Genomic DNA, 18,293 nt, shown 5'->3' with positions numbered 1-18,293 from the left:
AAAGATATGCAACGGTATTACATGATCAGAGCTTTAAATGTTTTTCATTTAAATTAACTCTTGGAAACCAAGATATTTAGTTTATTACATGAAAAATTCTACTGTTCATTAACTTCTGTGCTGCTCAGAGATACTTAACAGCACATATGAAATGTGCCTAGGGTGCTTTGATGGTGTTTATTTCAATAGAATAAGAAAAGCTGGAAAAGGTTTTTTTTGATAAAGTTCAAACTAAATACTGAAGAAGCACAAAACTTTGTAGGACATTTTAAAATTTATGTGAACTCTTCTGTAGAATTACTGCTACTGTGTTGAAGAAAATGGACTAATTAAAACTAGCCCCTAATGGAAGCATCTGACTTTGAACTACTGCTGTTTGAACAGTCAGCTGGAAGGACAAATACAGGAGAGACATCCATAGAATTAATGACAGTGGCAAAGTGGCTTCACAGAGATGAAACTGTATTGCTCAGATAGTCCATGGGGAGAAAACAGCAGAAGAAACTCTAGATTTTTTTTTTAAAAAAGGAAAATGAAAATAATCTATTTTATATGTTGTATATAAGTGTAAAAGTTGCATCTGAAAGCAGTAGATTTTGCAGTGCCAATTTTCATTGCTTCTAGCATTGCTAGGAGAGCTGTTATAAATATTCATAACAATTTTATCACTCCAACCAACTGCTTTAATATATATTATGCCAAACATATTAAATGTTAGTTTCCTTACAGCTTTTTTATACTCAGAAAACAAATGTTGATTGATACAGTGCAGAAGGCTTTAAAAAAGCCCTTGTAGGTTTTTTTTTTAAAAGAACTACATTTGTTAAACAAGGTAATGTTTTCTCTCAGTTATATTTCCTCTTCATTCTGGATATGTTATCTAGAACTGATTTCTCCTCTCATGCAATAAGTACAAATGGCTTCTCTAAGTCTGAGGCCTTCTTAGGCCTATGAGTTCTAAGCAGTGTAACTGATGTAGCTCAATTCTGGAGATTACTGCTAATTTTTGCATACAGATGCTTTACTTCTGGATTATAAATTCAGCCAGACTTCTGGGAATAAAGTATTATGAAAGAGCCTTAGGACTGAGAGTGGCTCCTCAGGGAAGAACTTACAAAGTGGGAAAGGGGAGCAGCGGCAGCAGAGTTTGCACAAGGGCTGTTCAGGCTGACGCAGGGGGTACTGCAGGCCCGTGGGGCTTGGCACTGCTTGCCACTATTCTGAAAAGAAGCAGACTGATTCCCAGCCTGACGGCTGGCTGATGGGTCTGGTTCTCCACCCACAAGGGCAAACCTCATCTGGTTAGGGATGAAACTTGGGAGCTTTGTCTGCCTGATTGTAATTTCTGCGCAAGTTCTGTTGAATGCGTACCATGTACTGACTTTCTGACATGGGGAAAAAACACAGGAGACAGAGACGTTCCCTCCTCTCTCCTCCCTCCTCTCTATTCTCTCCTCTTTCCCTCATGCCCCCCAAAGAAACATATTGCCTATGGTGAAGGCAGTTCTTTATGTTACTATGTAAGCCTCTTCTGCTTTACCAGCGAACATGATTATTCACCTGTACGCACAATTTTACTTTATCAACCATATACCCTCTTGGTTTATACTTTGTTATTGAAATATCTGAGGTTCACCATAAAACTCCAAATATAACAGTCATGATTTTGATATACAGTTGCGAGGAAAAGGATCAAAAGAATATAACATGAACAGCCCCAGAGCCATCTGTAGGGCAAGATTTTAGATACCTACCTTTTCTATTATATTAATTTTTCTATCTGTTACAGTGCATCATACTATTTGATATAGACTATTAAATGCTTGTCCACATAAGAAAGCAAAAATTCAGTGACTGGGGAGCAATTACCTGAAAGGTATGCATGTTGGTGCATAATTAGGTGTTTTCTGGTTTGGTTCTGGTTTATCCATACAAGTTTTTATTAATCTGTATTCCCCATGCATATGCAAACACCTGATGTGTACAAAACACATATTCTGCAAATTACTTATAGAAGCTAAAAACACCACTTCTTTTTTCTTAGCTTTGCTCCCCCTTAATAGCACAATCTAATTCCACTGCGCTGTATGAACACTAGCCAGAAAATGGCAGCAATTCCTGCTGCTCTTTTGGAAGGTACCAGGACATCCATTGACAATGATTCCAACATAAAATTTCACATTTAAGTGTCAGTACAGCTTAAAGAAAATTTAAATATTTGCTTTGAATGACCAACAGTAGGTGAAATTGTAAAACCCATGATAGCACGTCTCTTTCTTTAATGCTGTTCTAGTGTTTATTTGCTTGCCAACACTTCCTGCTCTTCAAGCAATGTGTATGATTTGCTTAGTCCTTGTCTCAAGTGTAGCGCATGCAAATGGAAACGGACCTTACATTGGCATTGCTTTCACTTCATCTTTTAGCTTTAGTTTTTGTGCCTATATAAATCAATTCCTTTGTTAGCTGTGACCACATAACCTTGCACAAATCAGTGGTTTGTCAGGATGATGGGAGAAAGTCACATTGACAAAATAGACTTGGATACACTACGCAAACTATATAAGTGAAAAGGTAGTTGCTCATAACATAGTAAGGAGCTGTTAGGAAAAAAAAAAAAAAAGCTATAAATGAGCATTTTTATTCCCTGCAAAAAGTGGAATGCATTTTTAATCTGTATGCCCTTCCATAAGAAGTGTGTGGCAAAGCAGAAATAGGAAAGAGTGTGTGGCTATGCAAAATCCCCTGCTTGCAACTGCTGTAGGGCTGCACCTTCTTTTCCCTCAACGCGCTTCCGTAGGTAGTCATACCTGGTCTATAAATTCTGTAAATTATATGCAATTCAGTGGTTGAAACCAAAGAACACAATCTCTTGTCTCTCCCTAGAGAATAAAGACAGCTGGTATGCCAGAAGCTTGATAGTCTTCATACCCTTGACTTTTCCAATATCGTGTTTTAGAAACTGTTAATCTTCCAAAATTTGATAATTGACAGTTCTGTTATCCTCATAATTTATACTAAAGTAGTTTAATCTTTTTTTCCTAGTATCTCTGGTTTGTTTTTTGGTTTTTTTTTTTGGTTTGTGGGTTGTTTTGTTTTGTTTTTTTACTTTAATACTAATGATGATTCAGGGAAAAAAACCATGGGATCTTAAGCAGGGATAATTCTTTTGACTTGATCTAAGGCACTTGTTCTGGATAAATAGATAGTTAGATAGCCAATTCCCCCTTGGGACCTAGAGGAAAGCTTTACAGTCCCCAGGTGATTCCTTGTTTGCATTCCCTCTTTACCTGTTTTTACTGTCGAGTCTCCTTGTGTGAGAGGCATTGCTGGAGCCAGTCTAATTTACTGGGATAACTCTACCCAAACCACCACATGCCCCCAGGTGGTTAGCATGTGGCAGAAGTGTGGTTAGCATGTGGCAGAAGTATGATTAGCAAGAATGAAACACCAGCTCTTTCTTGCCTGTCAGCTGTCCTTTGGGAACTGTTCATCTTTTCCTTATCTTCACATAAACGAAAAGATAACAGATACCTACAGCCATAAATTGCTTAAGACACTCAGATTAAAAGCACTAAGGAAATACTATCAATGGCAAATTAAGAATACTGACTTTCAACTTATAAAATCCATTTAAGAAAAAGCAAGTTGCTATGAGAATAGAAATGTCTATTGAAATGTGTCTCTGTGGGCAGATTTTTTTAAAAACGTTTTAAAGAAGCAGGTTATCATATTGTCAAAATAATGCAGATGAATAGCTTTATTAAATAAACTTCTACTGGAATCTGTGATTGGTTCACACTTTAGTAACTGTAAAAGTGTGGCTTATGTTAAACCTGTTTTAATTTAATTTTTTCCTTAAAACAGTGGCCCCCATCTTCTAATACTGAGTAGGTGGAGGTATTTAGGATAAAGTTGCCAAATCTGGATTGTATTAATTATTAAATTTAATATCCACATTGAGCTCAAAGTTGTCCTCTTTGTCACTGTCAGGAAATAGTTGCTACTGTGTAACTCACATTCTTTTTCCTATGCATTCAGCATTGCATTTCCCTCTCTTAGAACACATTTTTTCCTAAGTAGTATAGCCTACCAAGAAATCCTGATCAGATTTGCTTATTATTAACTATACTACCATTTTCTGTGGTGATCTGCACATTTCAACAGAAAGAGTTTTGTATTTTCTACTCTGCCAAAGTACTACAAAACACTAGTCCAAAACCAAATTGCCATGAAGTCCATTAAAAGCACTCACAGGGGACAATAATTCCTAATTTATAATTATTTTCCTCTTTGACTGTTCACTCAGTTTTTAGTTAATTTTACAAAAAAATCTAATTAAAATTTTAAAATTAGAATAACAACTACTTCACAGATCTTCAAGCCTATAAGCCCAATAACATAGGCATAATTTTTTAATCAGTTTGTACTTTTTTTAATTTTGAAAAAAAAATCCAAAATTTATGTTGGACAGAAGTCTAGCTCTTTTACAGTCATCTTGACAGTTGGGCATAACGTGCTGATCTAGCTACACAAACTGTGGTGTCTTCTGCTTCATCTGGACGGCAGGTGGGGGGCAGGTATGTGTGCTACAAAAAGCAGAACATCCAACTATTTGGAAAAAAAAACTTTCCTGTGTCAATGCATCTGATTGGCTATACCCACTAAAGTGTCATCAAGATCTAGATTTTTTTTTCCTTAGAATTTAACTTGCTCCATTAAATGATTCATTTTGCTTAATGAGTGAATTGCAGCAGAAAATATTTCTCCATCACTGTCTGTCAGGTTGTCTCATTAAATCTGCTTGGTCTGACGTGATCTGTTTTCATTAAGCTATGTTAACTGGAATTAACTATGCAACTACACATTATTTTTCTGTTGATAAATCCTATCTCCATATATATATCATGACTTTGGTCCCCAGGATGATGGGCAACAACAGAAAGAACAAATTATTTGTTACGACTACAGCCATACTCTGAAATATGAGATATGAGAATTGAAATATAAAAATATGAAACGTGAGAATATGAAATGCAAAGAGAAGCTCCATTTCCTAAGAAGTAACAATTCCCATGTTTATCTAACACAACAGCATCATCAATAAATGCTTCCTATAACTAAGCATTATTATCTACATAAAGCTAATATACATCAGAGGGATTTCTTAATAGAGGCAGAAATAATTTTAGAAACATATAATGAATTACTGAATGTAATAAATGTAAGCAGAGTAACTATTAATATTACAATTACTTATAATTAATACTAATTCGTGATCAAGAACTTGTGCCAATAACTTACAGCAATACTGAAAAAATAAAACTATACTGTTTCATTTATATGTAAATAAATATATTTACTACTCTTTGAAACTAAACTAGAGATTATTTTCAAAACAAAAATGAATTTTTTTAATTAGATTTCAAGGTCTAACACCTTGATTTTTTTTAAATTATTTTGTTGTGGGGTTGGTCTTTTTTCTGAGATGGGCTGCTTAGTGCCACTTATACAAATGCATTGAATGTTTCAGTACTTCCAAATCTGCTTTTGTAAAAAAACCAAAATAATAAAAAAAATTAACAGCCAAATTTCTCTCAGCTGGAATTCTCAAATGACTTGTCAGTATTTGATTTTCTGATAATACTGAAAATATATATTTTCTATGGGGAAAAATTAATTACGATCAAGAAAGTTACAACTAAGAGAAGCAAAAAAATTGGCTGGACAGAATCCATAGTTGTTTGTGTCTTCAAAGAGAAGTTAACCTATAATTGATATACTACTGCTTATCTTCCAAATAAAGATGCCATACCACAGACTGACTGTCAAGGAAAAGGGTAACGATTTTCAACTGTGGTTCAGTATAATGTATATTTTCAACAAAAATTCCAGTAATTTGAATCTGGTTTAGTACTCTTCATCCTTTCCTCTCTTTATCTGCTCGATCTTATTTGTCAGTCCCAAAGGCCTGCCTTACTAGTTTTCCATCAGGTACTACACCATACCATTTACTTATGTAGGCATCAAAGTTTAAACAAAAAAAAAAAATCCAACCTTTGCTCTACCAGGTCATTTAGCTCCATCTTATAGCCTTATTCAGTGTCTGCTAAGAAAGTATCACATCTTATGCTGGTCATGGAAGTGTGTTTTTGAGGATTATTTTATGAAAACATTTATTGTTATACAACTATTTTGTATCTAACAGTAAATGCTAGCACACTTACTAACTATACAAAAATTTGGTACCCAATTTTTGTTTATTTTCCTAAAAGTTTGGGTTTTAATTTCTTTTTGTGTTTGATAAGTATTCACTTTGATGTCTGCATATGTTGTACACATTGCATTCACTGATTAATTCTATCACTTCTGTATTCTAATTGTTATACTGTAATTTTAGTTATTGCTTGATATAAGTGGACATAAGTAGCTGAAAAGAGCTAAAACCAACGTTTCTGTTTTGAATCTAATATTTCTATCATGTAGGTAAGTTAACTGGGAGACAGAAACATTTTAAAATCAGTGTATCTTTTTAGGAATCCTTTATTTCAGTGCAGCAGAACTGGACTCTCTTTTTTTCATTGGCTATCAACAATGAGGAGAGGCAAACTCTCAGAGAGTTCCTCATCATCTATTTTATTCTTCCGTGGGTATACTAGATATGGTATACTCAACAAAGCAAGAATTATGGTCTTCTACGTATGGATGTTTTAATACTCCACTGGCATGTCTCTGATATGCAATATTTTGCAAATTACCTCAGATTTTGTGTTAAAGGACATTTATATACTATTTCTCTAATTACTATATATTTATAGGTAGTGTTAAAAATGTCCTTAAAACACAGATTTTGAAAGAATTTTCATCAGAATTAAGAACTTAGCAGATACATCATACTTACTTCTTTAGGTAATACAGTATTCATTGATTTCTGAAATTATCATTTACATGTAGTTAGCGATAGGACGAGAGGAAATGGGCTTAAGCTGCACCAGGGAAGGTTTAGGTTGGAAATTAGGAAAAATTTCTTCATGGAAAGGGTAGCCAAGCATTGGAAGAGGCTGCCCAGAGAGGTGGTGGAGTCACCATCCCTGGAAGTGTTCAAAAAAACGGGTAGATGTGGCACTTTGGGACATGGTTTAGTCTAGTCTACCCTTGATTGGTTTAGTGTGGACTTGGTAGTGTAGGTTAATGGTTGGACTGGATGATCTTAAAGGTCTTTTCCAACCTAAACGATTCTATGATTCTATGTATTTACTTCACTAACTTTATCATGCTCTTAAATAAAATTTGTGTTACAGATCTCTTATGGCTGATTACATACCTGTGGAAGTGCAAGTATTTGAATGAGTAACAGGTCAACCTAAACAGCTGCTCCTGGCAATTAAGATCAGAGGCTAAGGGAAATGACAAGATGCAGCAATTGGAAGACTGAGATGCAGTCAAGAGTGGTATGAATTTATTTCTTAGTGACACTTGAAAAGTCCACAACAGTATCCGACTTAGAATGTGCACACAGAACTATGTGCAAAAATATGGGTTGGCCACTTTGAACAAATGACTGGAAGCTGCTTTTCTCTTTGTTCCCATAAATAAATAAGAAAAACAATCCTTGGTCACCTGTATATAGCAGTTTTCAGATCAGGTAAGACTCAAGGAACATGAGCAAACACAAGGACTCAGGTGAAAAGCACTGGGGACAAAATATCAATGCCTCTTTAGCTTTTGTAACTACAAGAAAGGCAATGATATTTGGACTGAATGAGTAATTATATGCAAGGAATATTAGGAGAAACTATCAAGACCTTGAATATCAACAGGTTCTAATTGGCCTGACCAGCCTATAATCATCTTTCTCTGCACTCTTCCTTGGTGACCTCTTTCCCTTCTTTCACAGGCTTAACTGCCTGTGTTCAAGGTCAGGTCTGATGCAGCCCAGCACTGTCACCTTGGATCACTCTACTGTGAAAACAAAACTTGCCTCTGAGATGTCCAGACTTTCATTTACTCATGAGCTGCACTTAAGCTCAGACCTTTGCACTAGATCCTTTCCTGACCTATTTTGTCAGTATGCCTGTATCCAGCTTTGTATCTTGCTGATTCTGATCTGTTGAGTTCACCACCCAGTTTGACTGCAAACCTACTTCATCACTAAGGACTTGTCTGGTGATCACGGGACTTTTGGCTGAATCTGTGGATCTGCTGTGTTCTGTGGGTATTGAGGGATTGTGCCCCTTGTTGGTGAGGACATTGTCCCTGCTGGCTTTGCTGTCACCTTCAGTTCCAGTTCTTCTTCCCTTACAGAGTAGACTACTCTCCCTACTCCCTGAAGCAAGGAGTAACAGTAATCCTAATACATTTTGTCTGAACACCCAAACAGATAAGTGGACTAGTACTAGATAAATGGCTCTAGGTGGCCCTGCTTGTGGAGGGTGGTGGACAACATGACCTTCAGAGGTCTTTTCCAACCTCAGCCATTCTGTGATTCTATGATTATCTCCTGTTATTTGCAGAACAAGTGGTTTAGAGTAACCTTTAAGTTGTTCCCAGTTACTGCTGTTGGAGAAACTATTTCCTCTCTTTTGACAAGCTATGGCCAAAAGAATCTTGGTACATGATGGATCTTGCTCAACATTTTCAGGAGCTATTTTGAGAGTTAAAAGAAGCAGAATTACATTTTTTCAAATTGTCATTTGGAATCAACCTCACCGCACTGCAGTTTCATCATCAAACTTCTAAGTTCGTATTAAGTTTAAATGTGCTTATGTTTAAATTACTAATTTGATTCTGGTTAAAACAATGGCAACAGATGTAGTCAATTTAAGCAATGTATTTTTAAGGGCTGCAACATAGCTGTCATTATCATCTGTGTGGATAACAGCACTGGACCACAATTAGTTATATATTCTTTTTACTATAAAAATACTCTTCAGTTCTCTTACTTGATATAGTACAAAACATGGTCTCAGTAGAAAAGTAATAAAAAAATCCATATTACCCAAGTGAATTGTGCTTGTGTTATTGATTTAAATAAATAACAAACACATAAATGTATGACCCTCTTGTCTTTTAGAGTAATGAATGCATTTCAAGTTCTACTCGTCTGAAGCTTTTATACTTTGGAGCACTGAATTAGTTTAACAAGTATTAAATTACTTACAGTGAATCCTCCAATTACATTAAGACACAATCCTTCATTCAGACAGTTGATGCTGAGCAGCCTGCAGTAGTCAATTACTTCCTCACAGTTCTTTCCAGTGAATCCTGGCATGCAGCTGCAAATACACCAGTGTATTTTAGAGGACTTGCATTTTAAAAGTTAATTGTATTTAATTATATTCCATAATTCTATTAAATAATGTTCTTGCGGTAATAAAACAGACCTTGTATGTTATTTAAAATAAACAGATCATGTTTTCAAGCAATTAAAAATCAGTTGCATGATTCTGGTTATTTATGCTTCTCCATAAAATAATTTTTTTCATTGATTAAAGCATTTTCATACCAATACTTTATATAATCTTCTGAAACAAAAAGCAATCTTGAATGAGGTAATATTTAATAAAAAGCTAAAAATGAGCTTTTGAAAATCTATTAGAAAGGATGGGTCAATTAAACCATCAGAGAGGAAAATTAGAAATATGATGACAAATGACGAGGTTTAAAATAGTTAACATCAATCATTACTAGTGATTAAGAAAGAGCAGTGAATAATGACATGCTTAGGTGTGTAAGGAACAATGGAAGGAACATGGGGAGAGGACAATGCATGGTTGTTTTTGTGTTTGCTTAATTGTAATTTGGTATTTTCTTTAAAGGAGAAAACTAGCATTCTATTTTGTGATGGTGTGTTTGTTCCATGTGATGACAATGGAGCCATGGATAACTCTCCTAGGATAAAAGGAACTGTAGACATTTCTTCTGCTTCATGCCAGCACTTGTCATTAGTAGGAGAAAATCCATTTCTTATCTAGCCCTCCAGTGTTTAAAAAAATCGCCTATACATAAAAAAAAAGAGATGAGATTCAAATGGATAGCAAACAAGTCTTATTCAAAAGCAATAATGGAACAGTGTAGAAAAATATTTGAATATTTATATCTTGCTGAAAATGTCCAAAAGTAAAATTCAGACTGCAAAAACTCTCTTTTGTGTTTTGATAGATACATAATCGCTGTCAAATTCACTCGATAAGTTCTTACAGACATGCTTAGCATGGTCTTCTGTCTAAAGGCTCTTTCTGGTAGCATGGAAAGAAAAGATTTAAGTAGAAGAGAAAGGAAATGGACAGTTAGCTGAAAATTTGTGTTTGTGAAGGAATCCAAAAGTAATAGATGGAAAGATTTTTTAACTTTTTCTGAGGGGTACTTTGTCTAATGACTCAGCCCAGATGCTGGAAATTGTTAAGATGATACAGAATTGCTTTTGTTTTTTCTATGTTCTTGCTCCTAATAGATATGAGATTTAGTTGTGTTGCTTATGTTTCACCATTTAAAAAAATAACGCCATCCCTAGTTTCAGAACACATGAAGCCTCTCACAGGTATGTAGCTTACAAAAGTAAAGGATATATTTGCAATTGCAAACGATCAGGCAACAACATTGAATAGAAAGTATCCGAGTTAACCATATTTTCTAAATCAGTTAAAGATGCCTAATCAGTGGGTATGGCTATGACTCTGAGGGATGCACAGAGGCATCTAGCATGTCCAGAAGCTTAAATCACTTATTAGCCTTTGGTGGAATGTTAAACGGGCTGGATTTCACCATAAACCCCTGGAGAGCATCCACACAGTACATGCATAGGACCATTTGGACAGAGGTAGGTGGATATGGGGAAACCTCTAAACAGTTATATTCTTTGAGGCTAGTATAGTCACAACCACAGGAGGACACTCTATGCAAGTAGCAATGAACTACATAATCCGCACTCTCCTCTTGAAAAAATTGCTGTATTTAAATCCTATAATCCTATTGCTACAATTTAAAGTACTTGGAATCAAAATTCTTGCAAAGTCTATTCTTAACAAATTTCTGGTTCATTCGTTGTAGCTAAAAGGAGGTTTTCATAATACTTAGCTGTTTTTATTTCAGTATGTTCAAAGATATCAGATTGTTACATTCTTATTTTTCCCTCTAAACAAAACTACTCATATCGATAGCATATTTCTCCTTTATATTACAGCACCATTCATCCATATATTTATATATAAAAGGAATGTAAAGTAAAAAAAAAAATATTTTGGATCTTTTGTTATAATTCCATATTTAAATAACACTTAAAAACAAATCAGAGCAACCAAATTACAATGTTTGTTTTACTGATTTGTTTTTACTTATGATTTGAAATCCGGTGAAAGAGCTGCTAGCTTTCTTCGTTCAATTTATATCAGTAATCTATGACTGTTTCATAAAAAAGATAATTTAGTAAGTCAATTTTAGACAGTGCTTCTTCTAATTTTTATATTTGCTCATTTTTCCTTTTTTTTGTTTTTGTTGTTGTTTTGCAATAGACGTACCAATGTCAGAGAAGGTAAGAGTAAATTAACAGCAAGAAAGTTGACAGTAAAGTTCCAAAGATGACACTAACAGAAAAAAAGTTCTCAAAACACCATTTCACATTTTTTGTGACTTTTCATTGTCATAAAGAACAAGGATAATAGAAGAAGATACACAGTAAACAATCACAATTTATTGTGATGGATATCCTTGTTCACTGCCTATTTGAATTCACCTTAAATTTTGACATTTAAGAAAAAATGCTACTATTAGATTCTTAGCACAAAGTTGTAGATGATATCAAGACTGAAAGGATGGAATGAGGATACAAGATAGTCATACATCATAACTGAAGTGAAGAAAATTATATTGAGTCTGATTATATGTTTACAATGGAAAACAACTGCTTTCCCAAAGAAGAAAGGATAAGTAGATAGAAACTGAGATGGTGATGGATATAAGCAGAATGGGGCTTGGGAATAAGGAGAAGCAGACACAATAGGGGCAACAAAAACAACACAAAAAGGATTAAAAGGTTAATTCAGCTATTATTTGAATTTGAATATGCATGTGAGCTAAATGCCATTACATTTATTTAAAATGTTAAAATGCTGTAGAAGTGGATCAGGTAGTATTACACCAAATGAAGCACATGCAGTTTTTTGTGGAGTAACTAGACATAGTCATAACCTACAGTATTTGACAATGATTACCAAAAATGAAAAAAACCCTCCACTTTAAACTTTGAATGAGCAGCTCCAAACCACCTGAATAAAGCAACATTGTTAATGGCAGGTTTCCTTTGGGTAAAATTAATTAAAACATGACTCACAGCCAGAAAGCGTCCAAGTCTGTGACTTAAAAAACCTGAAACTGTTAAACTACTCTTCTTATAGGCCTTCTGACATCCTTTGTTATTCAAGTAGCTAATGCAAGACATAAATTCACAGAGAGAATTCTGAATCCTAGAAACAGTAAAAACCTGCTGACTGTTGGCCCTCTCTAAAACTCAGCACCTCCTCTACATTTCAGCAGTCTGATTTCAGCAAGACTGCAGCTCTCACAACTGAATTACTGAATCTGGTCTCCTTGTGAAATGTATGTGATTCATACCCCCTCAAAATGCTTTTTCTCACCTAAATGCCTCCTTCCAAATATACAGGCATAAATATACACAGAATTTACGTTTATTAAATATTTGGGATTAAATGGTAGAAAACTGATTTTATTTTCACAAAAAATGAGGGAATACATTTCAATTTATTAACAATAAACACTAAAAAATATTGCAGTCACTAACTGGACCCTTCAGGGACTGAATGGCAAAACTAAGGGTGAGTACTGAAACCAAGTTCCAATGCTGCTATATTTATCTAATGTTAAAAGTCTGCGGGTTTAGTATCTGGTTTAGGACAGCAGTCCAGGCTTTCTCTGTACCTCTGTACAGGGAAAATTCAGAACCTCCGGAAGATGCTTCATCTCACCTCTCCCAGATATTTATCTTTGGAAGAGATGAGTCACTTTCTAGAGTTCTCTTCCTTCACCAAGAAAGCCTGGTGTGCAGCTTCAGTGCTAGGGAAAACTATGTGAACTGAATCCTATCCAAAGTTTTTACTTAAACTGTACGCACGTGGCCAAGCACTTGATGTTGTACAAAGTTGAATGATGCACTCTTTATTACTCTATTCATAGTGCTCTCTCTAGGATGTTATTTCCCTTTTCTAGAGCATTCTTATTGTTAAAAATAATAAACTTATAATGTATCCCATTTCTCAAATTAGCTCTCCACGAATGTCTTGCCTATCTCAGCAAATATGTGTTTTACAGATAGCACAACTGAATGCATGAAAAATACACAAATATTAAAAGTAAAATCTAAGCACCACTGATATTAATAGGATCTTAATGCTCAATATTAACAGTAAACAAGATTGTACCATCTAAGCCCAAAACTAAAACCTAGCTTTACCGCATAATTGAAATGATTCTCTTGATAATCAATATAAATCATAGAATCACAGAATCATAGAATCATAGAATTTTTTAGGTTGGAAAAGACGTTTAAGATCATCAAGTTCTACTGTTAACCTAGCACTGCCAAGTCCACCACTAAACCATGTCCCTAAGCACCATATCTACACAACTTTTAAAGACCTCCAGGGATGGGGACTCAACCACTTCTCTGGACAGTCTGTTCCAATGCTTGACAACCCTTTCCATGAAGAAATTTTTCCCAATATCCAATGTAAATCTCCCCTGTCACAATTTGAGGCCATCTCCTCTTGTCCTATCACTTGTTGCTTGGCAGAAGAGACTGACACCCACCTCACTACAACCTCCTTTCAAGTAGTTGTAGAGAGCTATAAGGTCTCCCCTCAACCTCTTTTTCTCCAGAACCCCAGTTCCCTCAGCTGCTCCTCATAAGACTTGTGCTCTAGACCCTTCACCATCTTCATTGTCCTTCTCTGGACATGCGGTTGGGTTGTTAATTGCTCATTTTTGCTTTCTGTTATATTGATCTAAATAATGACTCTTATTCTCACATAGTATATCAATGGAAAGACTGTCAAATCACCATGCCTTTCCATAACTATTTTTATTAACCGATTTCCATGGTACAATGAGTTTCATGGTACAGTCCATTTCTACCAGTGCTTTGTGAAATTGTAAATTATACAATCTGCATTGCACACAGGGCCAGGATGTTTTTAAAATGTATTTATCTATTTATTAAAAGAAAGGCAATCTACATCTTGATATTAATTGTTCATGTTATGCATATTTTTAAATGCATTTTACTTCAGGCATCATATATATTCAGCCTGGTTAGCTCAGTTGGTTAGAGCGTGGTGCTAATAATGCCAAGGTCACAGGTTCAATCCCTGCTCACTGCAGGGGGGTTGGGCTCGATGATCTCTCAAGGTCCCTTCCAACCCAAAGCATTCTATGATTCTGTACTAATTCATACAGCAATATACTGTGTAAAAGACTGGCTATATAATAGTAAATTATTAGTAGCTTATACTTTGGTTTAAAGTATTGGAAAATAAATGATAACACTATTGTTCTGTGCAATATATATCTATACGGGAAGATCTAACTCTGTGTATGTGTTTGTATATGTGTGTATGTTTGTATGTGTTTATTCAGGTGTAAGTAAAAAAAAAAAAAAGTAATTTTTTCTTCTTTGTGAAAATTGTAAACATAGTTCTACTTATATTTTAATTTCCAGAGTTCTCAACTGAATCTCCTCTGATGGACTGTAACTTTATGTTCCATACTTCTGTTATGCATTTGCAGTTTCTGGGTTCATTCAAAATGTGTTTTCAGGCTTTTGTGTTCAACAGCTTTCAATTTTCTGCTTTTATGAATATCCTAAAATTTGACAGTTGTTTACTGCACTTCAGTAATACTTAGCAGAACTTACTTCAGGCAGCCAGACAAAAGCCAGGCAAATGTGAAGAGTACAAATTGTACTCCTTAGCGGTGTAAGAAAATATCTAAAAAGCTATTTAAAATGGAATGAAATTATATCCCTACTGGGTCACTTCTGTTATTTTCAAATGGATCATTTTTAGCGTGGTCTTTCTGAATGAAGTACTTTTTAATATGCTGCCTGAAGGATCAATCTAAGACCTACTAGAGCATGTCTGTGAATTAGAAATTAACACAGTTGTCTTATCCTTTCAGAAACATAGCATAAACATCATACACCCTGAATGGCAGTGGTACCTGCAGTTTAATTGTCTCACTTGTCATCAGTGTATTCAGGATTTATATATTCTATCTTACAGAATTAATGATGAAACAATTTATAACTCCTTAAATGTTTTAAATCTTTTTGAAACACTTCAAGAGTTTTCAAGAAGGCTAACAGAGCAGGGCACGGAAATGAAACAAAAAATTGTTAAAAGTTTCTAGTTTTCTGTGTTCTCTATGACAGATGATGTCTTTTGTTTCTGCAATCAGTGGGATATCATCAAGTGATCCAATGAAGTACTGAAATAAATTAATTTCTAATCTTACCGGCAGTTATAGTTCTGCTGTTGAGCTACACAAGTTGCATTATTTAAGCAAGGCAACAATTCACATGGATTCAGTATTCTCTCACAGAACTTGCCAGTGAATATTGGCAGGCAGATACATGCCACATCCTATAGAAGAGAAGGAAATTAGAAATAATTATTTGTTGTAACCAAGGCAATACAGAAATTAGTGTTTACTTCCATTACTATAGAGACCCTAACTAGACAGGGTGTCATCATATCAAACAGTTTACAAAGACAGAACAAAAAGCAGTCCTAGCCCCAAATAGGTTACAAACATAATTTAGGACAAGTGGAATAGGCCTTCCAGCACAGATTATACCAGAGCTGGGTTTGCTAGCTGGAAATACACCAGCTCTAAATTTGGCTGGCTTTGTGATTTCATAACGGAATCAAGAAGGAGCTTTATAATTCATTTATGTTTTTTTCTCATTTCTGAATTTGTTCCAATGTAATGTTTGCATCTATCAAACAGTGCACAAAGTACCTCAGATACCAAACAGTATTCACTAACTAGACTAGGAAAGAAAATGGTTTGTATCCTTTCTCCCCTTCAGTATGAAGCACAGAGACTATACTTCTCTATGATGGTGAAAGACATCTGTCAGTTACTGCAATCTGTAATTTACACAGTAAGAACAGTAAGTAATTCCACAAAACAAAATATTTATTAGAGCTGACACTCTCACCCTTATTTTCCTATATAAAGTAATGCTCTTTATAAGCCTTTTGACATCACAAAGTAAAGGAAAAATATATAGGGGTTTATCCACCAAGTGAAATTGGAAGTGTTCAGGTGTTTCTTCAGAACTGGTCTCAAGGCATGATCATGAACTTTATTTTAACATCTCTGTATGTGTGAAACAAATTGCAGCTCTGTTTGTCTATAGAAATAACCATACAAAATAGTATGTGGTAGTTTATCTACTAGACAAAATATTTAGACAGATTGCGTAATTTAGAAATCTATCAATTTGTTTCACAGTTTAGATGTCTGTTTTTTTCTCTCTCTGTGAGTGAGTATGTATCACTGGTATATATCTGAGCTTTTAAACTCTTTCACTGTTTTGGTTCTGTATAATCACTGCTATTTGCAACAGTCATGCTAATGAAAGAACATCGACAATGCAGGTTGAAATACTGCCAGATATGACTCTATTATCAGACCTTTGTGAGTCTGCATGAATTTATTCTATTTTATAAAAAGAAAAACAAAGAAGAAGAAAAAGGAATTAAAAACAGATACCACAGGAAAAGCAATAATAGGAAATAACCACTAGGAAACAAAGATGACTGATATATCATGTTTTATATCAGATTTTATTAGGGAGGAAAAAAAATGAAACAGCATCAGTAGTTTCTTAAGTGACCTCTAATAAACTGAATGGAAAATGTGGAATTTCGGCTTTTTTACCATAGAAATATTAGAAACACTACACATTCAGACAATGTTGTGTTACTTTATGAAGTATGCAAAGCTAATTTAAAAAGTTACATTAGAATTATAAGTTTTGGCACTTTCATGGAACAGATCCTCCTGGAAGCTATGTCAAGGCATATGGATGACAAGGAGGTGATTAGAAACAGTCAACATGGCTTCACAAAGGGAAAATCATGCCTGACTAATCTGGTGGCTTTCTATGATGGAATGACTATTGATGGGTAAGGGAAGAGCAATTGATGCTATCTACCTTGATATCTGTAAAGCCTTTGACATCATCCCACACAACATCATTGTTGCCAAATTGGAGAGAGATAGGTTTGATGGATGGACTATTTGATGGATAAGAAATTGACTGGATGGCTGTGTCCAAAGAGTTGAAATCAACAGTTCAATGTCCAAATGCAGATCAGTTAACAAAAAGTGATATCCTGTACTGGGACCAATACTGTTCAATATCTTTAGTAATAGCATAGACAGTGGGATTGAATGAACCCTTAGCAAGTTTGCAGATGATACCAAGCTGAGTGGTGCAGTTGATTCACTAAAGGGAAGGGATGCCATCCAGAGGGACCTTGACAAGCTTGAGCAGCGGACCCATGGAAATCTCATGAAGTTCAATCAGGACAAGTGCAAGGTTCTACACCTGGGTCAGGGCAGTCACCAGTATCAGTACAGACTGGGTGATGAATGGATCAAGAACAGTCCTGTGGAGAAGAACATGGTGATATTGGTGTGTGAAAAATTGAACATGAGCTGACAATGTGTGCTTCCAGAAAGCCAATTGTATCCTGGGCTGCATAAAAAGAAATGTGGCCAGCAGGTCAAGGGAACTAATTCTCCCACTCTACTCTGCTCTCATGAGCCCCACCTGGAGTCATGTGTCCAGCTCTGAAACCCAGCACAAGAAAGACATGGACCTGTTGGAGTGAGTCCAGAAGAGTGCAATTAAAATGGCTATAGAGAAAGGCTGAGAGAATTGGGGTTGTTCAGCCTGGAGAAGAGAAGGCTCTGGGGAGACCTCATTGTGGCCTTTCAATATATAAAGGGGCCCTATAAGAAAGATGGAAAAAGACCTTCTGCCAAGGCCTGTAGTGATAGGACAAGGGGAAAAGATTTTAAACTGAAAGAGGGTAGGTTTAGATTGGGCATAAGAATCATAAGGAAGAAATTTTTTATGATGAGGGTGGTGAGACAGTGGAACAGGTTGCCTTTAGAAGTTGTGGATGTCCTATCACTGGACATGTTCAAGGTCAGGTTGGATGAGGCTTTGAGCAACCTGATCTAGTGGAAGATGTCCCTGCCCACATCAG

General features: G+C 35.4%; 1 protein-coding gene across 1 annotated transcript in view; it reads right to left on the bottom strand.

Moving 5' to 3' along the window:
* The window catches only part of LOC104027713 (protein eyes shut homolog), a 961,671-nt gene that overhangs the window by 877,101 nt on the left and 66,277 nt on the right, over positions 1–18,293 (bottom strand). Inside the window, exons 4-5 of the mRNA XM_075707654.1 lie at positions 15,520–15,647; positions 9,158–9,272 (exon numbers count right to left, since the gene is read on the bottom strand). Coding sequence (XP_075563769.1) covers positions 9,158–9,272; positions 15,520–15,647 — 243 coding nt within the window. The remainder of the gene's footprint in view (positions 1–9,157; positions 9,273–15,519; positions 15,648–18,293) is intronic.

This window comes from Pelecanus crispus, chromosome 3 (assembly GCF_030463565.1).
Source record: "Pelecanus crispus isolate bPelCri1 chromosome 3, bPelCri1.pri, whole genome shotgun sequence".
In the NCBI taxonomy this organism is placed as follows: domain Eukaryota; kingdom Metazoa; phylum Chordata; class Aves; order Pelecaniformes; family Pelecanidae; genus Pelecanus; species Pelecanus crispus.
This window is presented reverse-complemented; position numbering and strand designations above follow the sequence as displayed.